The sequence below is a fragment of the Anopheles gambiae genome, chromosome 3 (genome assembly GCF_943734735.2).
Source record: "Anopheles gambiae chromosome 3, idAnoGambNW_F1_1, whole genome shotgun sequence".
Taxonomy (NCBI): domain Eukaryota; kingdom Metazoa; phylum Arthropoda; class Insecta; order Diptera; family Culicidae; genus Anopheles; species Anopheles gambiae.
In genome coordinates, this window is record NC_064602.1 from 78,782,403 (window position 1) to 78,799,716 (window position 17,314).

General features: G+C 47.4%; 5 protein-coding genes across 5 annotated transcripts; 3 read left to right on the forward strand and 2 right to left on the reverse strand.

Moving 5' to 3' along the window:
* Positions 1 to 987: 987 nt before the first annotated feature.
* Positions 988 to 3,769, reverse strand: LOC133393175 (uncharacterized). Its single transcript, XM_061656637.1, has 5 exons — positions 3,514 to 3,769; positions 2,595 to 3,459; positions 1,613 to 2,527; positions 1,071 to 1,542; positions 988 to 1,008 (listed from the first exon to the last, which is right to left on the reverse strand). The coding sequence occupies exons 1-5, from the start codon at positions 3,767 to 3,769 to the stop codon at positions 988 to 990; spliced, it is 2,529 nt and encodes an 842-aa protein (XP_061512621.1).
* Positions 3,770 to 6,356: 2,587 nt separating this feature from the next.
* On the reverse strand, positions 6,357 to 7,718 carry LOC1270611 (death-associated inhibitor of apoptosis 2). The gene is made up of 3 exons (XM_309323.4): positions 7,541 to 7,718; positions 6,912 to 7,462; positions 6,357 to 6,841 (listed from the first exon to the last, which is right to left on the reverse strand). Exons 2-3 carry the CDS (start codon positions 7,420 to 7,422, stop codon positions 6,753 to 6,755), a joined length of 600 nt encoding a protein of 199 aa, XP_309323.3. The 5' UTR covers positions 7,423 to 7,462; positions 7,541 to 7,718; the 3' UTR covers positions 6,357 to 6,752.
* Positions 7,719 to 8,481: 763 nt separating this feature from the next.
* Positions 8,482 to 10,118, forward strand: LOC1270610 (ribosomal RNA-processing protein 8). Its single transcript, XM_309322.4, has 4 exons — positions 8,482 to 8,747; positions 8,816 to 9,432; positions 9,502 to 9,738; positions 9,821 to 10,118. Exons 1-4 carry the CDS (start codon positions 8,667 to 8,669, stop codon positions 10,032 to 10,034), a joined length of 1,149 nt encoding a protein of 382 aa, XP_309322.4. The 5' UTR covers positions 8,482 to 8,666; the 3' UTR covers positions 10,035 to 10,118.
* Positions 10,119 to 10,198: 80 nt separating this feature from the next.
* On the forward strand, positions 10,199 to 13,416 carry LOC1270609 (splicing factor 3A subunit 1). Its single transcript, XM_061653310.1, has 3 exons — positions 10,199 to 10,489; positions 10,586 to 12,894; positions 12,974 to 13,416. Exons 1-3 carry the CDS (start codon positions 10,378 to 10,380, stop codon positions 13,073 to 13,075), a joined length of 2,523 nt encoding a protein of 840 aa, XP_061509294.1. The 5' UTR covers positions 10,199 to 10,377; the 3' UTR covers positions 13,076 to 13,416.
* Positions 13,417 to 14,685: 1,269 nt separating this feature from the next.
* Positions 14,686 to 16,633, forward strand: LOC1270608 (acetyl-CoA acetyltransferase, mitochondrial). Its single transcript, XM_061653318.1, has 2 exons — positions 14,686 to 14,993; positions 15,176 to 16,633. Exons 1-2 carry the CDS (start codon positions 14,715 to 14,717, stop codon positions 16,397 to 16,399), a joined length of 1,503 nt encoding a protein of 500 aa, XP_061509302.1. The 5' UTR covers positions 14,686 to 14,714; the 3' UTR covers positions 16,400 to 16,633.
* Positions 16,634 to 17,314: the final 681 nt, after the last annotated feature.

The following is a 17,314-nucleotide window of genomic DNA, read 5'->3' on the forward strand; positions in this document are numbered from 1 at the left end:
AGTTCCTTTCGCAGATCAGACGCGAAACTTGCCGGCTGTTCCATTGCTTCTAGTATCCAATCCAAATAAGTGTCTGTATTTAGGTAAACTGCGGGAAAATAAATACTGCAAACTCTTGGCCCGTTGATGACGAATCCACGCAGAAAGTGTTTTTCACTTGAGTGCAGTGTTTGCAGGGAGTGAAGTGTAATACCAGCGAATACACCGACACATTCATCAAGCTCCGTTCGTTTGATCATCACACAATGCTGCGTACTATCTATGGTGAAGCTCACCTTCAAGCCTTGCCACCGCGTTTGACATTCCAGCGGATCTAAATACCTTTCATTAATGGTAATGATTTTATAGTCAGCAAAAGCTGAGGATATATTATAAGAGGCCATTACTAGGCTCGCTGTATCATAACTACGGATCGAATCCATAATCGGCAAGCAGATGGGCTTCACATTCGGCCGAGATGTATCTACAGCAGTTGCAAGCTGAGCCAACGCAATATTGTTATCATGATTGGTTCGGTTATAGTGCGGATGAAAGATGATTTTCTGAGTGGCAACGCGTTGCGAAGGAAGACCACATAATGCCGAGTTATTGGTCCTAGCGCACTCTGTCCGATCTGTATCAAGCCCGAATACTATAACATTTCTGAAAGTAGAGAAGAATCTTCGCTTAGGATCTCCAGCGCAAGTCAAAACACACAACCGTACTTACTCTGCTGTAGTGTCGCTGAAGCAATATGCTGGACCTACAACATATCGGTCGCTAATGAGTGTCACCGTACATTTAGTGTCATTGAAAAACGGTGCATTGGAGTAGAGGGCTCCCCTCCATGGAATTGGATAGAAGTTCGATGATTCTCCGCAGGTGGTAAAGTTAAACAAATCCCGCTTGGGTGCATGCTTAACGGACCTCAAATTCACTCGTTTATTTCTCATTGTGCTGGGGAAGGAAGTTTGACGCTCTTTTTTCCGCATGTTCTCTACCACCCAATCAAGATCCGCTAACATAATCCTGTTAAACAAGTAGGGCCCATAAATCAATTTCTTGAACATATTTAGATCATTGTCGTCCACTCCGTACAGAAAGTAGCGCATTCGTTTATCGTACCACACGCTCGTGTGGAACGGGGTGCCCACGAAGGAAAATAATTCTGTTTGTCGAATCTTTTCTGCCTCGATTGCGCAAGTGATGTTCTCGTCCAAGGTGACGAATTCACGTTCAAGTAGTAATCGTTGCTGGCAAATCAGGTGATCGACCATCTTCAGTTTTTTGCTGTCAACGTAAAGCAGGTTTCTGCTAGACGATATAAATACTTCTGTGGGTGTTTGCCGATGCAGTTGATGCATGAAGGGCAAGCAGATGGGTCTAATGGATGGATTCCTCAGATTGGCAGGCTCGAGCAGCTCTATTAGTGCAAATATCTGGCTAGGATGATCAGCAGAAGGGATGATAATGTTTTTTATTTCTACCTTCTGCTGTCCGCATACGTTAAGGGAACAGTCGGTGATAATATCCCGATTGTAACTACCTAGACTAAGAATTCTCCTAGAAAATAAACAAAAAAAGGGAAGCTCAATAAGCATTAGAAATCTACGCTACACGCAAAGTAACATACCAAGTTGAATTTCTCGCTAGAATACTTTTCGGGGCCAATGCGTACCATTTGCTTATGAGCACTACAGTATCTGAATCCAAAAAGTCTTCATCCGTAACATTTTCGGTAGATTCAAGCTGTCCGACCCACGGCGTGACCGTTAGCGGTCCCAAATTTTCGAAAGTTGCGCCGGGTATGCCACAGGTTTGCATATCGAAAAGGTGCAATTTTTCCTTTCCCGGCTGCTGCTGCAACATGGCCCATTCCGACTCGAGTGTTTGTTGCGTGCTGTTAGCATTTGAAATTGTCAACCCATCCGCTGACTCTAAGCTGCGGTACCGCATGTTGTACAGTATCCAGTCGATGTATGGCTCTACATTGTTGTAAATTGGTGGTGCCCGTGCATTACAAGCCAGTCCAAGCAGCTCGAATCCTTGTAGAAAGTACTGCTCCTTGCCGTCAAACATCTTCATTTCCTGGAGCGGTGCACCCGCCACTAATGGAGAACAATTTTCTTCATCCCGTTGGTTTGCTATTTCTGCACACAGTCGTTTGTTTTCCAGCTCCAACACAATGTTCTGCCCGGCGTACTTTTTCATACACTCGACGGACTCTAGATAGTGAATGGGAATGTTTTTGTAGGAATCGTCTTCCCTAGAAACCGTTGCTACGTGTAGGTTTGCCTTTGCGTTCGTTCGTAGCTCGGGCGTAACAGGCACGCAGATGGGCTGCACATGCGGCTGACTGGTGTCGGCCGAGACCTGTAGCTCGATCAGTGCGATATTGTCCGCCGTATTGTTTGTACCGAACTTTGGATGCACAATGATCCTTTCAATTGGGCGTTCTTGTAATGGATAGGGACATACCGAGGACTCATCAAAATAGGTGCATTGCTCCTCCCCGTCATCAATAAGATGCCCTAGCGCAACGAAATATCTTTGGAAGGAAAAAGTGTGGGAAAGTGATTGATGATACCTTTTCCCAACAATGAAGCAATACTTACTCAATCGCGTCATTTTCGAAACAATGTGCAGGTCCGACCGCGTACCATTCATTTATCAGTATAACAGCACACCTAGGCTCATCTTCAATTCCTACTCTGACAAATCCAAGCCAGGGTATCGTCCATCGTGATACACCATCCGGATAAACGATAAATTGTTTTACGCCGCACGTTTTAAAATTGAACAGCCGCAGTTTTTCCTCGTAATCAATGTCCAGCACATCGCTGTCGTAGGACAGCACGCGCTGATCAATGTGCGGCTTAATCCATTCCAGGTACATGGCCACATCGGTATAGGCAGTGTACTTGAGCGGATCACACAATCCTGTATTTCCGCGCAACGGAGTGAACGATACCAGTCCCCTGACGTACCATTTGCCACCGATTTCAAAGAACATGCCACCGCCGCTATCTCCATTGCATGCACTCACACCCTTCTGTCCTTTCCCGCAGAACATGTCCGTTGTTAGATGAGTGCCAAACACCGTGCGATCGCTTGCGATGCACGTCAATGCATCCACCACACCAACCAAGGCCTGCTTCAACTGCTGCGACACAACGTCCTGCTCATTTAAGCCGAATCCAACGATCGTGCCATTTTTGCCCACGATCAGATCCTGTTTACTGTCCATTGTCCACAGACAGACGGGCTGGACGTACTTGGTCATTGTGATGTTAGTCCTGAGCTTTATCAGCGCAATGTCGTGGATGATGCTGTTGCTGCTGAACCCGGGATGTACTATGATATCCCGTACATCGTGTATCTGCGTGTACTCACTTGCCTTTTCAAGGTGGTTTTGTCCCACGTGTACTAACACGCGGGTTGCAGAAATCACACCGCCAGCCGTATACACGCAATGGGATGCTGGTAAAATGAAGGTTTAAAATAACGTCTAGCACATTGCGCATTATTACCTACCGGTGAGAATAGTGTTGTGATCAAGGATGGATCCACCGCATTCGTATTCATTGTGTTCCTTATTTCGATAGAAGATCGCTGCATGCCACGGCCAGTGACCGGCCTTCGCGTCTACACCGTTATGGATGAGGAAAATTGACTTCACCTTACGTCTACCGCACGTTAAATGATTCTCTTCCTGTGCATCCGCGACACTACGCGAAACTAGACACAGAAACCCGAACAATAAAAGAAACCGTTTCACAGAACAACACATCATAAGGCAATCTAACACGCACAAAAAGCTTTCGGGGCGTTAGTTAACTTAAGACACCAGACCGCACTGTGCCGTAGCAAAGGTAGTTATTGTGCTCTTTCATCCACGATCGATGGAAAATCACGGAAGAATAAAGAAATGAACTTCATCGTTATGCACTTTGCATGGACGGATTTTGGAGGAAACCAAAAACGCCAAACTGGTTCCAAAGCGCAGCGAAAATTTCCGGTTTACGAATCTTTATCGTGTACAGTGAAATAACTTATGCAAAGAACGGAATATTCGCATGAAAAGCGAACAAAACCGGTACGATCGTTTGATCGGCTGATAGCGCGAGTAAGTATATTGCCGAATAGGAGGATGATGAGAACGCTTTGCGTTCCAGAATGCATCTCATTTTATTCTGCATATTGTAAATGTAACCTTATCTAATCCTTGTAACAAACTGGAGATCAGGAAATGTAAATAAAACCACACGTGTGGAATGTTAGAACATTTATTTGTTTTTGATATCTAACAATTGGCTTGATCTGTATGGAGTGAGAAGTTGAATGAAGAATTCTAAACCAGAGTAAGATTGAGAAGCAGTTGTACTTGTAAGCGGTAGGTGGGTTTCTTTTCTCGGGGCTCTCTCGAGATTTCGGGGTCCCATGCGATCGCTTAGTTTGCAGACTGCCTAATTCTTCGCCTGCTGTCTGCATACAGTACAAGGTGGCAGCATGGAAGGGAAACATTTTGTAGATGTCATAAAATTCAAACCAGATTTTCGTTATCTGCGAAATTAATGTCTTCTTCTTATTCTTTGGCACCACACAACAGTTGTCGATCAAGGCCGGCTTGAACCACTAGTGGGACTTGGCTTTCAGTAACTTATTAATAACCGATAGCAAGAATATCAGCCCTAGACCGCAATAAATTGGATCGGGTGACATCGGGACATCAGAGTATTGTTAGAAAGCTCTAATGTAAAAAGATCTGCAAGTGATCTTTTTTCAACACAGACGATTCTTTGCAGTATTGAGCGTGTTTTATTCCTGCAATCGAGTCATCTCGACGTCGAATAGATAATTATTTTGAGTTGATTTGTATGGAAATGTTTGCTTGGGAGGTCTTTTTTTTTACTATGATCAAAGATATCAAAATAAAATAAAATTGTACTCACAAATGACTTGAATATCAATCAGTATTGCTATGTAGATGGCTCAAAAGAGTCATGATTTGGACTCCTTCAGACTCTTCACCCCCGGATGGATCCTTATAATTCTGGAAATTTCTGGAACGATGTGGTGGTAAATATTGCCCCAACGATATCCGTAATGGATCCAAGACTCTACTGCGGAATCTCTAAAAACTTCGTTTGGTATTTCGTGTAATATTCTGTTTTAGTTTTTCTGTGATTCGGCGGAATATGAGGCAATGCGCGAGGCTTTACAACATTGAGTTCCGTACCCCGTCGTACTTTGAGTTCTTGCAGGAGCAGTATATGCATTAATCCCAAAACAGGAACTTAGTGATAAGAACCATCGTTCTTGTACACAAAAGACAAACGTAACTAGCTGAGTGAAAACAATAACTTTCCAGGTTCCAGGTTAACCAAATGTGCGAAACCCTTAACTTCATTTGAGTTTAAATAAAACCAATTCCGACCGTGGCAAGTCAGTTCGGACTGTCAAGATAGGACATTAGGCTGCCTAAAACCTTCACCTTCCAACTTTAGTTCCAAAAGAGTTTAGTTCCCCCAAGGAAAGGCTTCTAAACTCCAACGTTTCCAATAAAGGAAACCCCTTCTGGGTTTCTATGATCGCCTGGACGATCAAGTATTGAAAAGTCCGCTTCGAACAAAGTATTATTCTACATCGATACATGTCAGCGAAACACTGACCTACCGCGATGGCACTCGAAGTACAGTTGTAGGATCATCGCATTGCAAATGGATGTTTATTGTTTTGGGCCTAAACCTACTGCGTCGATGTTGGCGATCGAAGCTCCATCCAGAGAGGTTGGTTGCCGCTGCTCCATCGGAGTTGACACATTTTGTTCGCCTTTATTAATTTTTTTGTTTATTTAAACTCTTTTTTTCGCTGTACGTTTAGCAGTGATACAATCAAAGGCTAGTTTTTGCAGTGTATGCACGAAATTAAATGCCTGATCTCAAATACCAGGCCGTCTACGGCACCGACTCATGCCGACACGCTGCCGTTCAGATCAACACTGCATTGGGAAGGTGTTGTTTGAAATTCCAATTGGATTATTTATAAAATAGTTCCACCATCGGAAGGACCGCTACATTTATTATTGGGTTTTTTTTCTCAATATGAAAGCTTGTAAGTTAGGAAACATTTAACTGAAATTTAGCACAAAATCAAAAATAAATAAATTGGGCACATTTAGTTTTACGTTGGTCGCTTGGGGCAAAATATGTTGCAAATTAACGTTAGAAATATTGGCTAGTTAAAGATGCCCGGACGAATGATTGATTAACAAAATATGTATCTTATTTTAATAATACCCAATAACCGCAAGAATTCTCGTGATCATACATGTGTTTCCTGGGCGCCGGAATTACCATCAAACTAACTCCATTACATTTGTGTCAAACTTTTTTTTATTCAAATAATGAAATACATAGGAACTAATCATCATCATCATATACCGTTGGTAATCAGCTGTAATTTATAAGTAGCATTTCACAGAAGAACAGTTCAGGCGGATATTTTAGATTTTTTAAAGCCAATAGCGTAGCTCGTGTTACAATACGACCCTAGAATCCCTAGCGCGCACCTTTAAGGAACCTCGAAGAGCCTGCACATTGAAGAAAAAATGTACTTTAATGTTTTTTTAAAGGTGTTCAAAATTTGTTTTTTTTATACTTTGAGAAAGTTCATTAAAATAGTGAAATTGATTATTCTTATAAGGTTACAATGGTAACATAATGTAAAATGTTTTTAAAATAAATAATGGCTTATGTCACTTCAAGCAGAACTTAGCAAATGAATGCCCGAAACCGATGGGTAATCACCGCGCGACACACCGGACAGTTATCGACGCCCGTAGAACACTGTACGCAGGATACTAGAATAAAAAAGGAACCAATTATTGAATGGAAAAAATGAATAAAATAAATAATCCCCCCATTACTTACATAGATGGGCACAGGGCATGAACACAACCTCCGCTTCCTGCGTCAAACATATTTTGCATTCTCGCTCTTGTTTCATGCGTTTGTTTTCCTCTCTCAACCGTTGTGCCAGCTCGCTGGACGTTTCATCGATCGGACCTGAAACCGTTGCACTGGGCGTGGTTGCCGTATTGGCACCGTTCTTAAATCCAGCGATCCCGTTCCGGAGCACCTCGTCGACGGTGTCGGCGCCAAACACGAGCCTCAAGAAACTGCACTCCGCAAAGCATCGGGCATGCTCCTGCCAGGGATCATCGGTCACAAGCCAATCCCGGAGGCCAGCGTCACATTGGAAGCAGCGCACCTCATCGTCCGTGCCGGTGTAGTAGAATCCGGCCACCGCCAGCCGGGTCGGATTTTGTATGTGACCAAAGCGCCAGCTCTCGAACGATCGGATCCGTGCATCGAGTACGGCAAGTTCTGGCATGTACGGCATCTCTGCCGGTTGCACTTCCGATCCGGATGCGGACGACATGATCGCGGAAGCACGGGCACGACTCTAGTTGGTAAGAAAACTGCGCACTCGCGAGTTAATTGCGCACAGTAGCAACAAAAGCAGTAGCCGTTAGTGGCATACGTTTAGCGACACTTACGTTGGTGCAATGGTGAAATGATGCAACTGCAGTTTAAGGGGATTTACAATGTCCAGGGATACTCCAGGGAGATGTTTTGTTTGTTGATTATGCTATGATTCACTGTCTCGTTCTTGTTTTCGTGTGAAGCAGCTGTTGGTGATCGTTCCCAGTGAGCAATATGTTAACAAGCCAAACTGATTAACTGACGTCAATTAGACCGCGCAATAAACAACGGCAAATAAAAATATGATGTTTGAAAATAAGAAATTTGTATATGCAAAAGTGAATTCATTGTCGTTGCCATTGTTTTCAAATAGCTCCCAGGTTGGGTTTACGATTGCATGCCAACTAGAGAATTAGCACTCGATAGTTTAATGGTGCCTCGATTGACAACTTGCCGGAACCTCTGGTCTGGTCTGCCAACTTTAACATGAAGTCAGCAGTGCGCGTGAATCTGACCTCACGACCATTTAAAATTAGTTTTTTTTTGTCTGAATGTTAGAAGGCTATTTAAGTTGTGACCGAAAACGTCTCCCGGGTCAAAAAGTAGTCAAATTTTGGAAGTTTTTGATGATCAACTCCTCGTAGATCAAAGTTTCACACCCAGTCAACCTACTTATTTTTTTTAATTTAAAAATGTAACAAATAACTAGAAATAAGTTCAATATAGCTTTTTGCGTTTGGCATTAATCTGGCTCGTAATTATTTGATCGAATGAAACAAAAAGTTATTATTAATAAAAATATATCGCAAATCACGACAACAAGTAGCTCTGTTTGTAAAATTGAGCTACTTTTTGTCGCGTGTGTTGTCACAATATGTGAAAGAAATTATCTCACAAGTATAAAAATAATGGAAAATCAGGGGATATGTGTATTTTTTGTCTTTGATACAACCCTTCTTTATTTTGATTTTAACAATATCAAACCAACATCGTTCCGCCGAATTTGTTATATGGGTAGCTTCTCAACCCCTAGTTTCCTACCCCTCGTATAATGTCAAACCGTCAATTGACATGTGTAAACAAAACACGTGCGTTTTGTTTACTGCACCGATTGGCAACCTTTTTCCGTAACTCATTTCGTTTTATTTTGCGGCATCGTGGTGCTTTAATAATAGGTAAAGTATTAAAAAATCTAACAGCATGAGCAAACTATTCGAAGAATGTGAGTGGGAAGATGATTTACCAACTATCGGAACTAACTTCCGTTTCACGAAAACTAAGGTAAGAGCATTCCCTTCGGGACTGTAAAACACAATCCATTCTATTTAATCGATGTGTGATACTTACAGCAAACAAAAGAGCAGAAAAAGACCAAAGGTAAATCAGAATCCAACAATGAAGAGAATACAAATGAGCCACAAACTAACGGCCAGCACGGTGCCGGCTGGTCTGTTCTGCTAAAAAATCCCAAAAGCAAGAACGCTGAACGAAGGACAGCGTCAACAGAGCTCGATGAGCCTTCGAAGAGCGAGAAACGCAAAGGAAAGAAGAGAAAAGCCGATGATGTGAATGGAAAAAGGGACGAAACGGTTGACGATGCAGGGTCTCAAAAGCACCAGAAAAAGGTGAAACAGAATGAAATCGTAGCTGTTAATGGAACTAAAAAACAGAGCGAAAATTCATCTCCCTCCGAGCACCCGAAGTCAAATGGTAGCGAGAAAAAAGATAAGACCCCAAATGCAAAAACCAAACCAGCCAGCTTGAGAGAAAAACTAGTGGAAAGTCTGAAAGGCTCGCGGTTCCGTTTCATCAACGAGCAGCTGTACAAAATCCCTGGCCAGGAGGCGAAAAAAATGTTTCAGGAAGACCCGGCCTCGTTCGAAGCGTATCACGATGGCTACCGGCAACAGGTCGAGCAATGGCCTATGAACCCTCTAGATCGAATGATTAAAAGTATCCTGAAGATGTAAGTTGTAATATCAAGCGAACCGTAGGAAACAGAATTATTTTAATTTTATTTTGCTGCAATTTGTAGGCCCAAAGATACGATCGTAGCGGATTTCGGTTGCGGAGAGGCAAAGCTGGCGGCATCCGTACCGAACAAGGTGTACTCGCTCGATCTGGTGGCGAATCACAACGGCGTAATTGCCTGCGACATGGCAAACACACCGCTCGAGAGCAACTTTGTGAATGTGGTCGTGTTTTGCTTATCGCTGATGGGTACCAATTTGGTTGATTTTTTGCTAGAAGCAAACCGTGTCCTTAAAGTTGGGTAAGTGCAGTTTTGCATTCAATGTTTCCATACAGACAGTCAGCAATACTATATGTTGTTTCCATCTTTTACATTTCTGCAGGGGCATTATGAAGATTGCGGAAGTTGCGTCGCGCTTCGAGAACGTGAACGAATTTGTCAACAATGTGAAAAAGTGTGGCTTCCAGTTGCAAACGAAGGACCTAAAGCACAAGCTGTTCTCCTTCTTTATCTTTAAGAAGGATCGCACCGTCATCAAAGGCTCGACCAAAATCAAACAGTTTAGCTTAAAGCCATGTTTGTACAAGAAACGTTAAGGGAAGAAGTGAATCGAAATTGAATAGTAATACGTTAAAATAAAATCAAATAAAATAAATTCTTGACTGAAATGTAACGAAAAACATTCGCTAATGCGTCTTTTTATGCCTTTTGTTGATCTTCTAACGGCATTTTCAAATTCGATTGTTGCTGGCAACACTTCCCTCGAATACCATAACGACACTGTTCAGTCTGGCAGCACTGCCCCATCGCGTTTGACATTTGCTGTCACTGTTTACGGCAGTGAAAACGAAACGATAGAAAAAAACGCTTGGCGTTGCGGTGTTTTGCTATCGCGGGTTTGTACAGCAAATATACGGATACGGTGAAAGATTGCAAAATATGGCAGAAGTACAAAGCAATGGTGCCGAAAAGGAGGTCGACGTGGAAAAGCCGGCACCAACCCTTTCCGGTCCGATTGTGGGCATCATCTATCCACCGCCGGAGGTGCGAAGTAAGTAGACCGACGGTGCCGCCGCCGCCGCCACCACCGGATGCCAACATGCGCTCAATTTTCTGTTCCCTTACTGTGTTTGTTTTGTTTTACTAGATATCGTTGACAAAACGGCCAGCTTCGTTGCCCGCAATGGTCCGGAGTTTGAGAGCCGCATCCGGCAGAACGAGCTCGGCAATCCGAAGTTCAATTTCCTCAGCCCGGGCGATCCATACCATGCGTACTACCAGCACAAGGTGCAGGAGATACGGGAAGGCCGCACGGATAGCTCCTCCGGGGCGGCGGGCGGGCAGGCCGGTTCCGCTGGAGGACTGCCGAAGGCGCAGGTACCGAATGCGACGCAACAGAAGCAGCAGGAGCTGCTGAAAGCCGTCACCGAGCAGCAGTTCGTGCCGAAGGATCCACCGCCCGAGTTTGAGTTCATTGCCGATCCGCCCTCGATTTCGGCCCTGGATTTGGACATTGTTAAACTGACGGCACAGTTCGTCGCCCGCAATGGGCGCCTCTTCCTGACCAACCTGATGAACCGGGAGCAGCGCAACTGCCAGTTTGACTTTCTGCGCCCGCAGCACTCCCTCTTCCAGTACTTCACCAAGCTGCTGGAGCAGTACACAAAGATTCTGGTGCCGCCGAAGGACCTTATGAACAAGCTGAAGGTGGAGAGTGCACCCGGCCGGAGCAGCATGAACGTGGTGCTGGAGCAGGTGAAGTATCGCGCCAACTGGATGAAGCACCAGGAGATGCAGAGCCGCCGGGAGGAGGAAAAGGTGGAGCGGGAGCGTATTGCGTACGCCCAGATCGATTGGCACGACTTTGTGGTGGTGGAGGTGGTCGACTACCAGCCGTACGAGTCGGGCAACTTCCCGCCGCCGACCACGCCGGACGAGGTCGGGGCCCGGGTGCTGATGGAGGAGCGCATGAATGAGGAGGATCACGATATTGAGATGCAGATCGAGTCGGACAACGACGACAGTGACGAGGAGCCGCGCCGCGGACCGGCCGAGGGCAACGGACAGGTGAAGCTGTCCCAGATGGAGAATCTGGTCGGCAAGCAGCAGCAGCAGAAGGACAACACCCAGGTGCAGGACATGGACGAATCGTCCACGTCCGGCGACGAGGATGGCGAACGGGCGAAATCGCTGCCCGCCCCGGTTGCCCCGCCGACCCACGACAAGGTCATTGTGAAGAAGTACGACCCGAAGCAGTCACAGAAGGTGGCGAAACCGGTGCCGACCGGTGCGGCGGACGACTATCTCATTTCGCCCATCACGGGCGAGAAGATCCCGGCGGCCAAGGTGGCGGAGCATATGCGCATCGGGCTGCTGGATCCGCGCTGGGTCGAGCAGCGCGACAAGCACATCGAGAAGGTGGCCCAGGAGAACGTGTACGCACCGGGGGCGGCCATCGAGGCGAGCCTGAAGCAGCTGGCGGAGCGGCGTACCGATATCTTCGGCGTCGGTGACGAGGAGGCCGCCATCGGTAAGAAGCTGGGCGAGGAGGAACCCCGCAAGGACGATCGCGTCACGTGGGATGGGCACACGTCGAGCGTGGAGGCGGCCACACGTGCCGCCCGGGCTAACATTACGCTCGAGGCGCAGATCCACCAGATTCACAAGGTGAAGGGCTTGATACCGGACGAGGAGAAGGAAAAGATTGGCCCCAAGCCGATTCCGGGTTCGATGTCGGCCCCGTCAAAGCAGCAGCAGCAGCAGCAGCACCAGCAACAACAACACCATCATCAGCAGCAGCACCATCAGCAGCAACAGCATCATCAACAGCAGCAACACCATCAGCATCAGCAACACCACCACCATCATCATCAGCAGCAGCAACAGCAACAGCATCATCAGCATCAGCAGCAGCAGCAACAAAATGCCCAGCTGGCCGCCCAGATGCAGTCCCAGAAGGGCATGTCCCAAATGCCACCCCATCCCATTCCACCGCCCGTACCGCCGATGATGATGATGGCGATGGGGCCGCCACCGTTTGCCGTCGGAGCGTATGTTCCGCCGATGGCGCCACACGCCGCCGCACCACAAATGCCGCCGGGCGCCGGTGTTCCTCCGGTTGTGCCCGATCCGCAGCAGCAGCAGCAACAACAGCAACAGCAGCAGCAGCTCATCCCCGGACACGACGGTGGGCAGGCAATGGATGAGCCGCCGAACAAAAAGTCCCGCACCGAGGACAATCTGATCGAGGAGAGCGTGTTCCTGCAGCGGCACGGTGCCGCCGGCCCGATCACCGTACAGGTGCAGTGCCCGAACATGACCGAGAAGAACGACTGGAAGCTGAACGGGCAGATACTGTCGCTCACGGTCAATCTGACCGACACGGTCAGCTCGGTCAAGGCGAAGGTGCAGACGGAAACGGGCATGCCACCGGCGAAGCAGAAAATTTTCTACGATGTAAGTGTGTCATTTGTGTGGGATGACATTGAAGGAGGTGAAGTAACGATCCGTTTTTGTTTGTCCCTTTGTTTTGCAGGGTATGTTCTTCAAGGATAACAACACGATCGCCCACTACAATCTGCTGAACGGCGTAACGGTCGCGCTGCAGCTGAAGGAACGTGGTGGACGCAAGAAATAAACGCACCGACGAAATCGCCTTGGAGAAGGAAATGAGACGTAAAAACCACGCTATGCGCATTTGGAGTTTTAAAGATTCTATGCAGAAAACACTACCAGGGTAGTCAAATTATAATACAATAGGTAACACTTTTGAGTTTGAGAGTGACACATAACCAGCCGCATGCACTTTTGATTGAAAATAGTAATGGAATTTTCCGCAACATAAAGTAAGGTTCTTCTAATTAGCAAAGTCGTATCAGTGCGATGTGTAATATGAGCATCATAACTATTTCGGTACGATGTGTAATTAAGCTATAGGTGCGTTCTTGTATAAAATAAACACAGTTGATTGTAATTCTAGCATTCGGAGTTTGCAGATGTTTTATTGCAAGTCTCAGTTTAGCTATTTTTCTTTTGATACAGCGTAAAATCCGTGGCCATGCTTTATATCTCAATCCGAGCAAAGGATTGTCTCGCAAGAACCTTTTATGATCTCCCAAGTATGGAAGGCATAACTCATTCTCAGGCTCAGTCTTCCGAGTCAGTAAAATATAACCGGACAACAGCTTAAGCCAAGAAGTTGAGGTGGCTTGAAGACGGTTTGAATACGTCTTAGTCAAATAGCTGACATAGTTGAATGTATCGGCGGATCTTACATTTGAGTGCTTCCAGATAGTGATGGCACTTTGGAGCGCACACACGAGTCCGATCTGACTCCAGCTACTGTTAGTTCGATTTCGGCAACCTCTTACCCTATAGTTCCGCACGGAGTCGCCGGGAGTCATCCGGAGTCGTCTGGAGTCGTTCGGAGTTGGAGTCGTCTGAAGTCGTTCGGAGGTGGAGTCGTCTGGAGTCGTTCGGAGTTGTTCGGAGTCGGAGTCATCCGTAATCGTCCGCAATCGTCCGGAGTCGTTCGGTAGTGGTTGGGATCCGAATTGTTCGGAGTCGGCCTTTGAATCGAAGAGCTGTATATTAAATATCACTTTGCGCGAGCACTTCGTATACAGGCGTTTGATTCAAAGGCCGACTCCAGACTTCTCGGATCCCAACCAATACTGGACGACTCCAGACGACTCCGGACGATTCCAACTCCGAACGACTCAGGGCGATTCCCGACGACTCCTGGCGATTCCGGACGATGCCGAAAGACTCCGGATAATGTTGGGTGGTTCTACCTTCCGGAGTTGATTCCAAAATGATTGGAGCCCGATCGGAGTCGACTTCGGATTTTTGTCAACTTTCCCCATCACTAATTCCAGGCACTGCTGGAAAAGGAGAAATTAGTGAAAGAATACCTGATTTGTACCGAAATCCTGATCCTTCTCTATGAGGGGGGGGGGGGGGGGGGGTCAAGGTCAGGAATTACCAATTTCAGTCTTAACTCGATGGTTCTAGCTGCATCATATAAAGACCGCACGCATATCAGGTTTAGATTATTTTATCAGTTTCATTTTACATGGCAAATGCATTTCGTTTTCGTTGCTTCCGAACGAACTCCACTGCCCTCACCAATACAAATAAGCGTGAATGTGACAGGCACGTCAAACTGCTCAAAGTTTGGGGAACTTTTTTTTTTGTATGAATTAGGGTTTTTTAGTAAAATAAAAATCCTTTGTCTTTTTTATTCCAAGAAATTATTCTCGTTTTTAACAACAAAAATGAAAACAAAAAAACCACTCCCACGGTTTGCGAGTTTGCCATCTCTGGCCACAACATTTGCTTCTGCCACATTGTATGTGTCTCGTCAGTGCCGCCTCGGTTCAAGAGCAGAGTGTTACGTCGCCGTCGGCAGCCACCACACACTATCGGACGACACGCGAATTAACCTAATCAAACCTCGTCAGTGTCTTCCCTTTTCCGATTCTTTCTGGAGTAATTGTACACATAGTTTTGCCATCACCGCGTGCAACTTCAACATGGTTCTCAAGCTTGCTCAGGTAGGTGACGCTGTTGTTGATACCGGTTTCCAACAGGATTCCATCTTGGGGAATAATCCTGCTTCTTCTACTGTGTCGTTGCTAAGCGCCCAGCGCACACTGTGTTTGAGTTGGAATATTTATGTAATCGTCCGGGTGCTCCCGTGCCCGTGTTGGTGTTATCGTTTTTGTTGTTTCCACAGTTTGCCGGCCGCGCAATCGGTACCCGTGCGCACTACTCCACCTCGGGCAAGCGGCACGACGTGGTGATTGTGGCCGCCACCCGCACTCCAATTGGAAGCTTCCAGAGCAGCCTGTCGTCGCTTTCCGCCACCCAGCTCGGTGCGGTCGCGGTCGAGTCGGCGGTGAAGCAGGCGGGCATCGGCAAGGAGGACGTGCAGGAGGTGTACATCGGCAACGTGTGTGCGGCGGGGCTGGGGCAGGCACCGGCCCGCCAGGCCGTCATCTTTGCCGGGCTGCCCAAGTCCACCATCTGCACCACGGTCAACAAGGTGTGCTCGTCCGGCATGAAGAGCGTAATGCTCGGCGCGCAAACGCTGATGCTCGGCCAGCAGGACGTGATCGTGGCCGGCGGCATGGAGTCGATGTCGAACGTGCCGTACTACCTGAAGCGGGGCAGCACACCGTACGGTGGCGTGAGCCTGATCGACGGCATCGTGTTCGACGGGCTGACGGACGTGTACAACAAGTTCCACATGGGCAACTGTGCGGAAAACACGGCCAAGCAGATGGGCATCACGCGCAAGGACCAGGACGAGTTCGCCGTCCGCAGCTACCAGCGCAGTGCGGCGGCCTGGGCGGCCAAAGCGTTCGAGGCGGAAATTACGCCCGTGCGCATCGCGGGCAAGCGCGGCAAGCCGGACGTGGTCGTGAGCGAGGACGAGGAGTACCGGCGGGTCAACTTTGACAAGTTCGGGCAGCTGGCGACCGTGTTCCAGCGGGAAAACGGCACCGTCACGGCGGGCAATGCCTCCACGCTAAATGACGGCGCGTCGGCGGTGGTGCTGATGACGGCCGAGGCGGCCGAACGGTTCAAGTGCAAACCGCTCGCCCGGATCGTGGGCTTTGCCGATGCCGAGACAGACCCGATCGACTTCCCGATCGCACCGGCGCTGGCCGTACCGAAGCTGCTGCAGCAGACGGGCGTCCGGAAGGAGGACGTGGCGATGTGGGAAATCAACGAAGCGTTCTCGCTGGTGGTCGTCGCGAACCAGCGCAAGCTGGACGTCGATCCGGAGAAGGTGAACGTGCACGGTGGGGCCGTCTCGCTCGGGCACCCGATCGGCATGTCCGGCGCGCGGCTGGTGACCCATCTGACGCACGCCCTCAAGCCGGGCCAGGTTGGCTGCGCCTCGATCTGCAACGGTGGCGGTGGCGCCTCGTCGATCCTGATCGAAAAACTGTAAGCACCAAACGGGGTGGGATGACCCTTAGCCCGATTTACAAATTACCTCGGAACGTGTGTGTGAGTGTGTTGGTGTGTGGAAGAGGGGCGAGCAGGGGGCGAGAAATTAAAGTGCATTTATTAGAATAGTACGGTCCCCGTAACACCGGTCTCGTCCAGAGGCCGAAGATGTGCGCAGGCAATATATTTTTCTATGCTACAAGCTGGTTTTAAAATTCAATAAAATTGAAATGCATTTTTCCGTTTTTTGTCTTTTTTCCATTTTTTACCCCATTTCACATGTCTTCCTCCCCATCAGTGCCAACTCGATTGCCCCGTGGGAGGAAAGCAGGAGGACGACCGGAAAGCCACTGCTTACGTTGTACACCCACGACCATTGCACGCTGTGTGACGAGCTGGTGGAGCAGCTCGAGGCGCAGTTTGCCGGCCGCTACGCTTTGGAGAAGGTCGACATCACCCGGAAGGAAAACGTCCGCTTTCTGCGCCTGTACCGGTACGACATTCCCGTGCTCTTCCTGAACGGTCAGTTCTTGTGCATGCATCGATTGAACGCAGATTTGCTGCAGAAGCGTTTGGTGGAATTGGAAACATCAACAAGCTGAAAGGAGGAATAAAGAAATGGGATAAGTTAAAATATAGCAAGCTTGGACTGTATTGTTTAGTGAAGCGTGGATCTCAAGGGTTAATTTATACCAATTTTTGGTTTTTGCTTTATTTTTAACGGTTTTTGCGTTTCAAAATGTATCGTTTTTCGTTCAATGTCTTTATTAATTTTGAATTGTAAAATAAAATGATAGAAAATCAAAGCGAATGATCACAAAAAGAATAACATGCCCAATTTCAACCCGATCGAACATTTTCCACAACATCAAACTACGAAAAGTCATACCGCCTACCATCAACAAACGCCTCAACA

Bases quoted from the DNA above. Each gene is read 5' to 3' on its own strand.
- LOC133393175 (XM_061656637.1), bottom strand. From the start codon at position 3,769: ATGTGTTGTTCTGTGAAACGGTTTCTTTTATTGTTCGGGTTTCTGTGT. The intron at 2,528-2,594 runs GTAAGTATTGCT...TTCCTTCCAAAG, and splicing joins TTCGAAAATGACGCGATTGA to ATATTTCGTTGCGCTAGGGC. The intron at 1,009-1,070 runs GTGGACGACAAT...CTTGTTTAACAG, and splicing joins TGCGCTACTTTCTGTACGGA to GATTATGTTAGCGGATCTTG.
- LOC1270611 (XM_309323.4), bottom strand. From the start codon at position 7,422: ATGTCGTCCGCATCCGGATCGGAAGTGCAACCGGCAGAGATGCCGTAC. The intron at 6,842-6,911 runs GTAAGTAATGGG...TTTTTATTCTAG, and splicing joins CATGCCCTGTGCCCATCTAT to TATCCTGCGTACAGTGTTCT.
- LOC1270610 (XM_309322.4), top strand. From the start codon at position 8,667: ATGAGCAAACTATTCGAAGAATGTGAGTGGGAAGATGATTTACCAACT. The intron at 8,748-8,815 runs GTAAGAGCATTC...TGATACTTACAG, and splicing joins TCCGTTTCACGAAAACTAAG to CAAACAAAAGAGCAGAAAAA. The intron at 9,433-9,501 runs GTAAGTTGTAAT...TGCAATTTGTAG, and splicing joins ATTAAAAGTATCCTGAAGAT to GCCCAAAGATACGATCGTAG.
- LOC1270609 (XM_061653310.1), top strand. From the start codon at position 10,378: ATGGCAGAAGTACAAAGCAATGGTGCCGAAAAGGAGGTCGACGTGGAA. The intron at 10,490-10,585 runs GTAAGTAGACCG...TTGTTTTACTAG, and splicing joins TCCACCGCCGGAGGTGCGAA to ATATCGTTGACAAAACGGCC. The intron at 12,895-12,973 runs GTAAGTGTGTCA...TTTGTTTTGCAG, and splicing joins AGCAGAAAATTTTCTACGAT to GGTATGTTCTTCAAGGATAA.
- LOC1270608 (XM_061653318.1), top strand. From the start codon at position 14,715: ATGAAAACAAAAAAACCACTCCCACGGTTTGCGAGTTTGCCATCTCTG. The intron at 14,994-15,175 runs GTAGGTGACGCT...TTGTTTCCACAG, and splicing joins TGGTTCTCAAGCTTGCTCAG to TTTGCCGGCCGCGCAATCGG.